The sequence below is a fragment of the Oncorhynchus nerka genome, unplaced genomic scaffold (genome assembly GCF_034236695.1).
Source record: "Oncorhynchus nerka isolate Pitt River unplaced genomic scaffold, Oner_Uvic_2.0 unplaced_scaffold_854, whole genome shotgun sequence".
Taxonomy (NCBI): Eukaryota; Metazoa; Chordata; class Actinopteri; order Salmoniformes; family Salmonidae; genus Oncorhynchus; species Oncorhynchus nerka.
In genome coordinates, this window is record NW_027040427.1 from 63,604 (window position 1) to 76,751 (window position 13,148).

General features: G+C 51.6%; 1 protein-coding gene across 1 annotated transcript in view; it reads right to left on the reverse strand.

Annotated features, from left to right (window-relative positions):
- Positions 1–10,924: 10,924 nt before the first annotated feature.
- The window catches only part of LOC135571007 (uncharacterized), a 3,028-nt gene continuing 804 nt past the window's right edge, over positions 10,925–13,148 (reverse strand). Inside the window, exons 2-3 of the mRNA XM_065016823.1 lie at positions 12,722–12,890; positions 10,925–11,645 (exon numbers count right to left, since the gene is read on the reverse strand). Coding sequence (XP_064872895.1) covers positions 10,925–11,645; positions 12,722–12,890 — 890 coding nt within the window. The remainder of the gene's footprint in view (positions 11,646–12,721; positions 12,891–13,148) is intronic.

Here is a 13,148-nt window from a genome sequence, read left to right on the forward strand (position 1 = left end):
TACTGCGACTGCCGCCCCTCCTTGTGTGGTTCTGTGTGTGTGGTTTTCTGTGTCGTCTCTGTGTGGTTCTGTGTGTGTGGTTCTGTGTGTGGTCTGTTCTATGTCTGTCTCTGTGTGTGGGGTTTTCTACGTCTGTGTGTGTGGGTTTCTGTGTCATCTCTTTGTGGTTCTGTTTGTGTGTGTGTGTGGTTCTCTGTGTCGTCTCTGTGGTTCTGTTGTCTGTGTGTGTGTGTGGTTTTCTGTGTCGTCTCTGTGTGGTTCTGTTGTCTGTGTGGTTCTGTTGTCTGTTGTCTGTGTGGTTCTGTTGTCTGTGTGGTTCTGTTGTCTGTGTGGTTCTGTTGTCTGTGTGGTTCTGTTGTCTGTGTGGTTCTGTTGTCTGTGTGGTTCTGTTGTCTGTCTGTCTGTGTGTGTGTGGTTCTGTTGTCTGTCTGTCTGTGTGTGTGTGGTTCTGTTGTCTGTGTGTGTGTGTGGTTCTGTGTGTGTGTGGTTCTGTTGTCTGTGTGTGTGGTTCTCTGTGTCCCTCTAAGTGTCTTGCAGTCCCTCCCTGTAGCGTAGCTGTTGGCTGTGACTGACTGACCGTGGTGATGTCAATAGTCGGATTGGTCCCACATTTAGCTGAACTTAGCTTGAGCCAGGACTCCAGGTCACAGTGTGGGGTCTGAGTCTGTCTGTTGGTAACAGTGTGGGGTCTGAGTCTGTCTGTTGGTAACAGTGTGGGGTCTGAGTCTGTCTGTTGGTAACAGTGTGGGGTCTGAGTCTGTCTGTTGGTAACAGTGTGGGGTCTGGTCTGTCTGTTGGTAACAGTGTGGGTCTGAGTCTGTCTGTTGGTAACAGTGTGGGGTCTGAGTCTGTCTGTTGGTAACAGTGTGGGGTCTGAGTCTGTCTGTTGGTAACAGTGTGGGGTCTGAGTCTGTCTGTTGGTAACAGTGTGGGGTCTGAGTCTGTCTGTCTGGTAACAGTGTGGGGTCTGAGTCTGTCTGTTGGTAACAGTGTGGGGTCTGAGTCTGTCTGTTGGTAACAGTGTGGGGTCTGAGTCTGTCTGTTGGTAACAGTGTGGGGTCTGAGTCTGTCTGTTGGTAACAGTGTGGGGTCTGAGTCTGTCTGTTGGTAACAGTGTGGGGTCTGAGTCTGTCTGTTGGTAACAGTGTGGGGTCTGAGTCTGTCTGTTGGTAACAGTGTGGGGTCTGAGTCTGTCTGTTGGTAACAGTGTGGGGTCTGAGTCTCTGTCTGTTGGTAACAGTGTGGGGTCTGAGTCTCTGTCTGTTGGTAACAGTGTGGGGTCTGAGTCTCTGTCTGTTGGTAACAGTGTGGGGTCTGAGTCTCTCTGTCTGTTGGTAACAGTGTGGGGTCTGAGTCTCTCTGTCTGTTGGTAACAGTGTGGGGTCTGAGTCTCTCTGTCTGTTGGTAACAGTGTGGGGTCTGAGTCTCTGTCTGTTGGTAACAGTGTGGGGTCTGAGTCTGTCTGTTGGTAACAGTGTGGGGTCTGAGTCTGTCTGTTGGTAACAGTGTGGGGTCTGAGTCTGTCTGTTGGTAACAGTGTGGGGTCTGAGTTTGTCTGTTGGTAACAGTGTGGGGTCTGAGTCTGTCTGTTGGTAACAGTGTGGGGTCTGAGTCTGTCTGTTGGTAACAGTGTGGGGTCTGAGTCTGTCTGTTGGTAACAGTGTGGGGTCTGAGTCTCTGTCTGTTGGTAACAGTGTGGGGTCTGAGTCTCTGTCTGTTGGTAACAGTGTGGGGTCTGAGTCTCTCTGTCTGTTGGTAACAGTGTGGGGTCTGAGTCTCTCTGTCTGTTGGTAACAGTGTGGGGTCTGAGTCTCTCTGTCTGTTGGTAACAGTGTGGGGTCTGAGTCTCTCTGTCTGTTGGTAACAGTGTGGGGTCTGAGTCTCTCTGTCTCTTGGTAACAGTGTGGGGTCTGAGTCTCTCTGTCTGTTGGTAACAGTGTGGGGTCTGAGTCTCTCTGTCTGTTGGTAACAGTGTGGGGTCTGAGTCTCTGTCTGTTGGTAACAGTGTGGGGTCTGAGTCTCTGTCTGTTGGTAACAGTGTGGGGTCTGAGTCTGTCTGTTGGTAACAGTGTGGGGTCTGAGTCTGTCTGTTGGTAACAGTGTGGGGTCTCTGTCTCTCTGTCTGTTGGTAACAGTGTGGGGTCTGAGTCTGTCTGTTGGTAACAGTGTGGGGTCTGAGTCTGTCTGTTGGTAACAGTGTGGGGTCTGAGTCTGTCTGTTGGTAACAGTGTGGGGTCTGAGTCTGTCTGTTGGTAACAGTGTGGGGTCTGTCTGTTGGTAACAGTGTGGGGTCTGTCTGTTGGTAACAGTGTGGGGTCTCTGTCTCTCTGTCTGTTGGTAACAGTGTGGGGTCTGAGTCTCTCTGTCTCTTGGTAACAGTGTGGGGTCTGAGTCTCTCTGTCTGTTGGTAACAGTGTGGGGTCTCTGTCTGTTGGTAACAGTGTGGGGTCTGAGTCTCTCTGTCTGTTGGAAACAGTGTGGGGTCTGAGTCTCTCTGTCTGTTGGTAACAGTGTGGGGTCTGAGTCTCTCTGTCTGTTGGTAACAGTGTGGGGTCTGAGTCTCTCTGTCTCTTGGTAACAGTGTGGGGTCTGAGTCTCTCTGTCTGTTGGTAACAGTGTGGGGTCTGAGTCTCTCTGTCTGTTGGTAACAGTGTGGGGTAACAGTGAACGTTCTGATTTAACTTTATCGATGTCGGAGCAACAGTCCGTTTTCAAACTTTGGTCGTCGTACTTTGATCTGGTTTTATCCAATTTCATGAATGACGTGACTTTGACTCTTCTGAACTTCCTGTCTAATTTCCCAGAGGCTGAGATCGATACACAGCCTCTCTCTGGGATGTGAGAGAACCGCTTGGTCAATTAACCACTAGTTCACCCTGAAATCAGAACAAGATTATGATTTAACAGAGGATAGGTCCCAGATGGCGCCCTGTTCCCTATATAGGGCACTACTTTAGTGGCGCCCTGTTCCCTATATAGGGCACTACTTTAGTGGCGCCCTGTTCCCTCTATAGGACACTACTTTAGTGGCGTCCTGACCCCTCTATAGGGCACTACTTTAGTGGGGCCCTGTTCCCTCTATAGGGCACTACTTTAGTGGGGCCCTGTTCCCTCTATAGGGCACTACTTTAGTGGCGCCCTGTTCCCTCTATAGGGCACTACTTTAGTGGGGCCCTGTTCCCTCTATAGGGCACTACTTTAGTGGGGCCCTGTTCCCTCTATAGGGCACTACTTTAGTGGCGCCCTGTTCCCTCTATAGGGCACTACTTTAGTGGCGCCCTGTTCCCTATATAGGGCACTACTTTAGTGGGGCCCTGACCCCTCTATAGGGCACTACTTTAGTGGCACCCTGTTCCCTCTATAGGGCACTACTTTAGTGGCACCCTGTTCCCTCTATAGGGCACTACTTTAGTGGGGCCCTGTTCCCTCTATAGGGCACTACTTTAGTGGGGCCCTGTTCCCTCTATAGGGCACTACTTTAGTGGGGCCCTGTTCCCTCTATAGGGCACTACTTTAGTGGGGCCCTGTTCCCTCTATAGGGCACTACTTTAGTGGGGCCCTGTTCCCTCTATAGGGCACTACTTTAGTGGGGCCCTGACCCCTCTATAGGGCACTACTTTAGTGGGGCCCTGTTCCCTCTATAGGGCACTACTTTAGTGGGGCCCTGTTCCCTCTATAGGGCACTACTTTAGTGGGGCCCTGTTCCCTCTATAGGGCACTACTTTAGTGGGGCCCTGTTCCCTCTATAGGGCACTACTTTAGTGGGGCCCTGTTCCCTCTATAGGGCACTACTTTAGTGGGGCCCTGACCCCTCTATAGGGCACTACTTTAGTGGGGCGTCACGTCACGTGGCTGATAGACACACTGTGAAGGAGGAGACCAGTAGATACGACTCAGGCTGGTTCCCAGAGTCGCCCTCGCTACATGACCACACTCCATCAATCATTTTCCTCGTGATGATGTGTTGTCGCTGGGTTTTGTTTTGTTTTTGAAGTTGTATCATCGTTGTCTCTTTTCAATATCAGTTCTCTACATTTTTTTCAAACGGCCTCCCGGTTGTAACGTCAGTCTTCTACCTCTATAGAGGTGTCTCCCTGGTTGTACTGTCAGTCTTCTACCTCTATAGAGGTGTCTCCCCGGTTGTACTGTCAGTCTTCTACCTCTATAGAGGTGTCTCCCTGGTTGTAATGTCAGTCTTCTACCTCTATAGAGGTGTCTCCCCGGTTGTACTGTCAGTCTTCTACCTCTATAGAGGTGTCTCCCCGGTTGTAACGTCAGTCTTCTACCTCTATAGAGGTGTCTCCCCGGTTGTAACGTCAGTCTTCTACCTCTATAGAGTTGTGTCAGTCTTCTACCTCTATAGAGGTGTCTCCCCGGTTGTAACGTCAGTCTTCTACCTCTATAGAGGTGTCTCCCCGGTTGTAACGTCAGTCTTCTACCTCTATAGAGGTGTCTCCCTGGTTGTAATGTCAGTCTTCTACGTTTATAGAGTTGTCTCCCCGGTTGTAAAGTCAGTCTTCTACGTTTATAGAGGTGTCTCCCTGGTTGTAATGTCAGTCTTCTACGTTTATAGAGGTGTCTCCCTGGTTGTAATGTCAGTCTTCTACCTCTATAGAGGTGTCTCCCTGGTTGTAATGTCAGTCTTCTACCTCTATAGAGGTGTCTCCCCGGTTGTAATGTCAGTCTTCTACCTCTATAGAGGTGTCTCCCCGGTTGTAATGTCAGTCTTCTACCTCTATAGAGGTGTCTCCCTGGTTGTAATGTCAGTCTTCTACCTCTATAGAGGTGTCTCCCCGGTTGTAATGTCAGTCTTCTACCTCTATAGAGGTGTCTCCCCGGTTGTAACGTCAGTCTTCTACCTCTATAGAGGTGTCTCCCCGGTTGTAATGTCAGTCTTCTACCTCTATAGAGTGTCTCCCGGTTGTAATGTCAGTCTTCTTCTATAGAGGTGTCTCCCCGGTTGTACTGTCAGTCTTCTACCTCTATAGAGGTGTCTCCCCGGTTGTAATGTCAGTCTTCTACCTCTATAGAGGTGTCTCCCCGGTTGTAACGTCAGTCTTCTACCTCTATAGAGGTGTCTCCCCGGTTGTAACGTCAGTCTTCTACCTCTATAGAGGTGTCTCCCTGGTTGTAATGTCAGTCTTCTACGTTTATAGAGTTGTCTCCCCGGTTGTAAAGTCAGTCTTCTACGTTTATAGAGGTGTCTCCCTGGTTGTAATGTCAGTCTTCTACCTCTATAGTGGTGTCTCCCCGGTTGTACTGTCAGTCTTCTACGTTTATAGAGGTGTCTCCCTGGTTGTAATGTCAGTCTTCTACCTCTATAGTGGTGTCTCCCCGGTTGTAATGTCAGTCTTCTACCTCTATAGAGGTGTCTCCCCGGTTGTACTGTCAGTCTTCTACCTCTATAGAGGTGTCTCCCCGGTTGTAATGTCAGTCTTCTACGTTTATAGAGGTGTCTCCCCGGTTGTAACGTCAGTCTTCTACCTCTATAGAGGTGTCTCCCTGGTTGTAATGTCAGTCTTCTACCTCTATAGAGGTGTCTCCCCGGTTGTAATGTCAGTCTTCTACGTTTATAGAGGTGTCTCCCCGGTTGTAACGTCAGTCTTCTACCTCTATAGAGGTGTCTCGTTCAGCTGCGTCGTGGGGGAAGCTGCCCGCCAGCTGAGGCCTCTCTACGATAGGTTAATCCTTATTCTACCTCTGTAAGGTCATTTCAGTTGACTTGGATGATCCTTAGCAATTACATCCCCCCCCCCCCCCCCCTTTGGCTACTGTCTGGTTTGAATCCAAATATTTACATAGAGGAGATGATGAGCAGGACTTTAATTCGGAGGACCATATTTTGGTTTATTGCCTTCAGGTGAAGTGACTTGATTCGACCACTAGGTGGTGCTGTAACACCACAAAAATAACAAAGGAAACTAGTTTCTCTATCAGAAGTTGTGACATTTAAAAGAGCTGCAGATTTCAGAACTTCGTACGGTCTGGGGCTCGTTTTCAATATACAACCCCCCCACCCCCCCACCATAACATTCAAACAGACATGTTTACAACAATTAGCACAAAGAAAGAAGACAGAATGTGTTATTTTTTTTTATGTCTAAACGGTGTTCTTGGATCTGTCCGTAAGAGTTGCATTTCTGAAAGGAGAATTAGTAGAGGAAATATCACCTTTAGCGAGCCCCCCCTGTTACTGATGCGTCTTGAGCTGTGAAAATGCCCTGCAGTCTTTAATTACAGTAATGGCTGTTTGCCATAATTCTGTTTTTCACACAAATAAATGCTGAAGGGTTGTGCCACTACTACTAACCGCTGTGGGGTGAAAACACTATAATTAAATTGAAACCCGGGACGGTGCATATTTCACAGAGACATTTCGCTGCACCTGCGATTAACCTCAGCAAATCTGTGTACGTGACCAATAAACTTTGATTTGACACGCACACACACACACACACACACACACACACACACACACACACACACACACCTTTCCTTGATTAATAAAGCCGTCATGATATAAAACCTAACTCAAGCTGCTGTTCACTGCGTCAGAAATCCCCAGAATGCCGCTGACCAGATTAGGATGAAATGCAGAGAGCAGGTGTCCACATTTGTCACTGACATTCTGATGTGCCCTTCAGAAGGCTGATGTCCTGGGTGGAACGATCTCCACTCCCATCTGGCTTGGCCCTCTCTCTCGGTGTGTGTGTGTGTGTGTGTATCCAGTGGAGAAACCAGAACACGGTGGGGTCAACCATAACGACAGGCATTACCGCTAATTACTACCAGCTGTTTGAGTCTTTAGTCCTCAGATGTGCTGAATAGCAGCTCTCAGGTGTGTGTGTGTGTGTCTGTGTGTGTGTGTGTCTGTGTGTGTGTGTGTGTGTGTGTGTGTGCATCTGTGTGTGTGTGTGTGTACAGGAGAGAGACAGAAAGGAACAACTGAGCATTCAAACAGAATAAATGGGGGTCAGTTAGTGACAGGGCTGGTAACGTCTATAGGGGAGGTCAGTTAGTGACTGGGCTGGTAACATCTATAGGGGAGGGCAGTTAGTGACAGGGCTGGTAACATCTATAGGGTCTATAGGGGAGGTCAGTTAGTGACAGGGCTGGTAACATCTATAGGGGAGGTCAGTTAGTGACAGGGCTGGTAACATCTATAGGGTCTATAGGGGAGGTCAGTTAGTGACAGGGCTGGTAACATCTATAGGGGAGGTCAGTTAGTGACTGGGCTGGTAACATCTATAGGGTCTATAGGGGAGGTCAGTTAGTGACAGGGCTGGTAACATCTATAGGGTCTATAGGGGAGGGCAGTTAGTGACAGGGCTGGTAACATCTATAGGGGAGGTCAGTTAGTGACAGGGCTGGTAACATCTATAGGGGAGGGCAGTTAGTGACAGGGCTGGTAACATATATAGGGGAGGTCTGTTAGTGACTGGGCTGGTAACATCTATAGGGTCTATAGGGGAGGTCAGTTAGTGACTGGGCTGGTAACATCTATAGGGGAGGTCAGTTAGTGACAGGGCTGGTAACATCTATAGGGTCTATAGGGGAGGTCAGTTAGTGACTGGGCTGGTAACATCTATAGGGGAGGGCAGTTAGTGACAGGGCTGGTAACATCTATAGGGGAGGGCAGTTAGTGACTGGGCTGGTAACATCTATAGGGGAGGGCAGTTAGTGACTGGGCTGGTAACATCTATAGGGGAGGTCAGTTAGTGACTGGGCTGGTAACATCTATAGGAGAGGGCAGTTAGTGACTGGGCTGGTAACATCTATAGGGTCTATAGGGGAGGTCAGTTAGTGACTGGGCTGGTAACATCTATAGGGGAGGTCAGTTAGTGACTGGGCTGGTAACATCTATAGGGTCTATAGGGGAGGTCAGTTAGTGACTGGGCTGGTAACATCTATAGGGGAGGTCAGTTAGTGACAGGGCTGGTAACATCTATAGGGTCTATAGGGGAGGTCAGTTAGTGACAGGGCTGGTAACATCTATAGGGGAGGTCAGTTAGTGACAGGGCTGGTGACATCTATAGGGTCTATAGGAGGGGTCAGTTAGTGACAGGGAGCGTTGATCAAAAGTAGTGCCCTATAAAGGGAATAGGGAGCCAGTTGGGATACATCACCCCAGCGGTTCTCCCTGATTGGTAGGCAGTGCCCAGCGGTTCTCCCTGATTGGTAGGCAGTGCCCAGCGGTTCTCCCTGATTGGTGGGCAGTGCCCAGCGGTTCTCCCTGATTGGTGGGCAGTGCACAGCGGTTCTCCCTGATTGGTAGGCAGTGCCCAGCGGTTCTCCCTGATTGGTGGGCAGTGCCCAGCGGTTCTCCCTGATTGGTAGGCAGTGCCCAGCGGTTCTCCCTGATTGGTAGGCAGCTACAGCAGTGTGCTTAATGAATAGAACCATTTTTCTGGAGAGGCAATTATAGGACCTGCCAGTTGTGGTTCTGGTTGATCACAACATGTCTCCCTCCACTAACGGTGCAGTTAACACTGAGACCGTTTCCCTCCCTTCTTAAAATGGAGAGAGAAAAAAACATCAGAAAAATATATATATAAATTTTAAAGGCTAACAGCATACTACTCCCCGGTGCAGTTCCAGGTACTCCCCCCCTAACCCCCCCCAAAAAACATATGAAACAATGAAAAAGCTTCAGGAGAGGTTTTATCAAAGAGGGGGGAGTACCTGGAACTGCACCGGGGAGTAGTATGCTGTTAGCCTTTCAAATGTATATATATATTTTTCATTATAAAAGTACCTGTCAGATCAACTGTTAATTTATTCCTGCTGTTCTCTGAATTGTTTTGGACTTGTGTTTGTGAGTTGCTTTCTAAAACAGTATCAGTGATCCATACGCCACTTCACTGTTATTTCTGCCTGAGCTATTATTTACAGTCTCCCTCTGTTTAACACAGTCGGGGTCCTTCTGACACCACATGGAAATGGTTCCCATCACTGGTTGGTTCTGACACCACATGGAAATGGCTCCCATCACTGGTTGGTTTCTGACACCACATGGAAATGGCTCCCATCAGTGGTTGGTTTCTGACACCACATGGAAATGGCTCCCATCACTGGTTGGTTTCTGACACCACATGGAAATGGCTCCCATCACTGGTTGGTTTCTGACACCACATGGAAATGGCTCCCATCACTGGTTGGTTTCTGACACCACATGGAAATGGCTCCCATCACTGGTTGGTTTCTGACACCACATGGAAATGGTTCCCATCACTGGTTGGTTTCTGACACCACATGGAAATGGTTCCCATCACTGGTTGGTTTCTGACACCACATGGAAATGGTTCCCATCACTGGTTGGTTTCTGACACCACATGGAAATGGCTCCCATCACTGGTTGGTTTCTGACACCACATGGAAATGGCTCCCATCACTGGTTGGTTTCTGACACCACATGGAAATGGTTCCCATCACTGGTTGGTGTCTGACACCACATGGAAATGGCTCCCATCACTGGTTGGTTTCTGACACCACATGGAAATGGCTCCCATCACTGGTTGGTTCTGACACCACATGGAAATGGTTCCCATCACTGGTTGGTTTCTGACACCACATGGAAATGGTTCCCATCACTGTTTGGATCTGACACCACATGGAAATGGCTCCCATCACTGGTTGGTTCTGACACCACATGGAAATGGTTCCCATCACTGGTTGGTTTCTGACACCACATGGAAATGGCTCCCATCACTGGTTGGTTTCTGACACCACATGGAAATGGCTCCCATCACTGGTTGGTTCTGACACCACATGGAAATGGCTCCCATCACTGGTTGGTGTCTGACACCACATGGAAATGGCTCCCATCACTGGTTGGTTTCTGACACCACATGGAAATGGCTCCCATCACTGGTTGGTTCTGACACCACATGGAAATGGCTCCCATCACTGGTTGGTTTCTGACTGGAAATGGCTCCCATCACTGGTTGGGAAATGGTTCCCATCACTGGTTGGTTTCTGACACCACATGGAAATGGTTCCCATCACTGGTTGGTTCTGACACCACATGGAAATGGTTCCCATCACTGGTTGGTTTCTGACACCACATGGAAATGGTTCCCATCACTGGTTGGTTCTGACACCACATGGAAATGGCTCCCATCACTGGTTGGTTTCTGACACCACATGGAAATGGCTCCCATCACTGGTTGGTTCTGACACCACATGGAAATGGCTCCCATCACTGGTTGGTTTCTGACACCACATGGAAATGGCTCCCATCACTGGTTGGTTCTGACACCACATGGAAATGGTTCCCATCACTGGTTGGTTCTGACACCACATGGAAATGGCTCCCATCACTGGTTGGTTTCTGACACCACATGGAAATGGCGCCCATCACTGGTTGGTTCGCTGCAGTCGTAGGCAGCTTTAGCTGTGTGTTTGTATTCCAAATGTCACACTGTATCCTATATAGTGCACTCGTTTTGCCCCAGGCCCTTAACCCTATACCCTATATAGTGCACTCGTTTTGACCCAGGCCCTTAAGGAATGGGAAGCCATTTGGGATGCAGGCTCACCTGTGTGATGAATAGAGTCGACAGCAGGAGCCTTGGCCTCGCCTTCACTTCACTGTGAGGTGTGTGTGTGTGTGTATAGTCTGTGTGTGTCAGTGTGTGTGTGTCAGTGTAGTGTGTGCCAGTGTAGTGTGTGTCAGTGTAGTGTGTGTGTGTGTGTGTGTGTGTGTGTGTGTGTGAGGAACCAGCGTTCATGACTGGCATGTTGAAAACTACTCTGCTGCACGCCACGACACCCACCCGCTGGAAAGATCGTTTCCTTCTTGTTTCCACGGCAACGACAGAACACAACGTGTCAACAGGTTAGGAAGCAACAGCAAACAGCACAGCCGGGAATTATTAGATTTTCAGGTTTTTCCACCATGCAACTTTTTGATGATTTGAAGAGACTAGGTCGGAGGAGGGGCGGTGGGGGACTGGGTCGGAGGAGGCGGGGGGGACTGGGTCGGGGGGGACTGGGTCGGAGGATGGTGGGGGACTGGGTCGGAGGATGAGGGGGACTGGGTCGGAGGGGGGCGGTGGGGGACTGGGTCGGAGGAGTGGGGGGGACTGGGTCGGAGGAGGGGCGGTGGGGGACTGGGTCGGGGGGCGGGGGGGACTGGGTCGGAGGATGGTGGGGGAGGAGGATGGGGGGGACTGGGTCGGAGGATGGTGGGGGACTGGGTCGGAGGATGGTGGGGGACTGGGTCGGAGGAGGCGGGGGGACTGGGTCGGAGGATGGTGGGGGGACTGGGCGGGGGGACTGGGTCGGAGGAGGGGGGGGGACTGGGTCGGAGGATGAGGGGGACTGGGTCGGAGGAGGCGGGGGGGGGACTGGGTCGGTGGGGGAGGAGGAGGCGGGGGGGGGGACTGGGTCGGAGGAGGGAGGGGGACTGGGTCGGAGGAGGCGGGGGGGATTTTCGGGAGGGGGGGACTGGGTCGGAGGATGGTGGGGGGACTGGGTCGGAGGATGGGGGGACTGGGTCGGAGGATGGTGGGGGACTGGGTCGGAGGAGGGGGGGGACTGGGTCGGAGGATGGGGGGGGACTGGGTCGGAGGATGGGGGGGGACTGGGTCGGGGGGACTGGGTCGGAGGGAGGGGGACTGGGTCGGAGGATGGTCAGGGGGGGACTGGGTCGGAGGAGGGGGGGGGACTGGGTCGGAGGAGGTGGGGGGGGACTGGGTCAGGGGAGGATGGGTCGGGGGGACTGGGTCGGAGGATGAGGGGGACTGGGTCGGAGGATGAGGGGGACTGGGTCAGAGGAGGCGGGGGGGACTGGGTCGGGGGACTGGGTCGGAGGAGGAGGGGGGGACTGGGTCGGAGGAGGAGGGGGGACTGGGTCGGAGGAGGAGGGGGGACTGGGTCGGAGGGGAGGGGGGGACTGGGTCGGAGGATCGGGGGGACTGGGTCGGAGGGGAGGGGGGGACTGGGTCGGAGGAGGAGGGGGGGGAGGATGAGGGGGGACTGGGTCGGAGGAGGCGGGGGGACTGGGTCGGAGGAGGAGGGGGGGACTGGGTCGGAGGAGCGGGGGGGGACTGGGTCGGAGGAGGCGGGGGGGACTGAAACCCAGTTAGGAAGCAGGGTGTTGTCTTTAGGAGCTCTATGAACACACCTTCTCAGGTCAGGGGAACTTGAAGCAGGTCAGCTCTATGAACACACCTTCTCAGGTCAGGGGAACTTGGAGCGGTCAGCTCTATGAACACACCTTCTCAGGTCAGGGGAACTTGAAGCGGTCAGCTCTATGAACACACCTTCTCAGGTCAGGGGAACTTGAAGCGGTCAGCTCTATGAACACACCTTCTCAGGTCAGGGGAACTTGGCTGGCAGGAACACACCTTCTCAGGTCAGGGGAACTGGCGGTCAGGTCTATGAACACACCTTCTCAGGTCAGGGAACTGTCTCAGCTCTGGAACACACCTCAGGTCAGGGGAACTTGAGCGGTCAGCTCTATGAACACACCTTCTCAGGTCTGGGGAACTGGCGGACAGCTCTATGAACACACCTTCTCAGGTCAGGGAACTTGGCTGGCTGAACACACCTTCTCAGGTCAGGGGAACTTGGCTGGGAACACACCTTCTCAGGCAGGGGAACTGAAGCGGTCAGCTCTATGAACACACCTTCTCAGGTCAGGGGAACTTGAAGCTCAGCTCTGGAACACACCTTCTCAGGTCAGGGGAACTTGAAGCGGTCAGCTCTATGAACACACCTTCTCAGGTCAGGGAACTTGAAGCGGTCAGCTCTATGAACACACCTTCTCAGGTCAGGGGAACTTGAAGCGGACAGCTCTATGAACACACCTTTCAGGTCAGGCTCAGCTTGAACACACCTTCTCAGGTCAGGGGAACTTGCTCTAGCGGTCAGCTCTATGAACACACCTTCTCAGGTCAGGGGAACTTGAAGCGGTCAGCTCTATGAACACACCTTCTCAGGTCAGGGGAACTTGAAGCGGTCAGCTCTATGAACACACCTTCTCAGGTCAGGGGAACTTGAAGCGGTCAGCTCTGAACACACCTTTCAGGTCAGGGGAACTTGAAGCGGCTCATGAATACACCTTCTCAGGTCAGGGAACTTGAAGCGGACAGCTCTATGAACACACCTTCTCAGGTCAGGGGAACTTGAAGCGGACAGCTCTA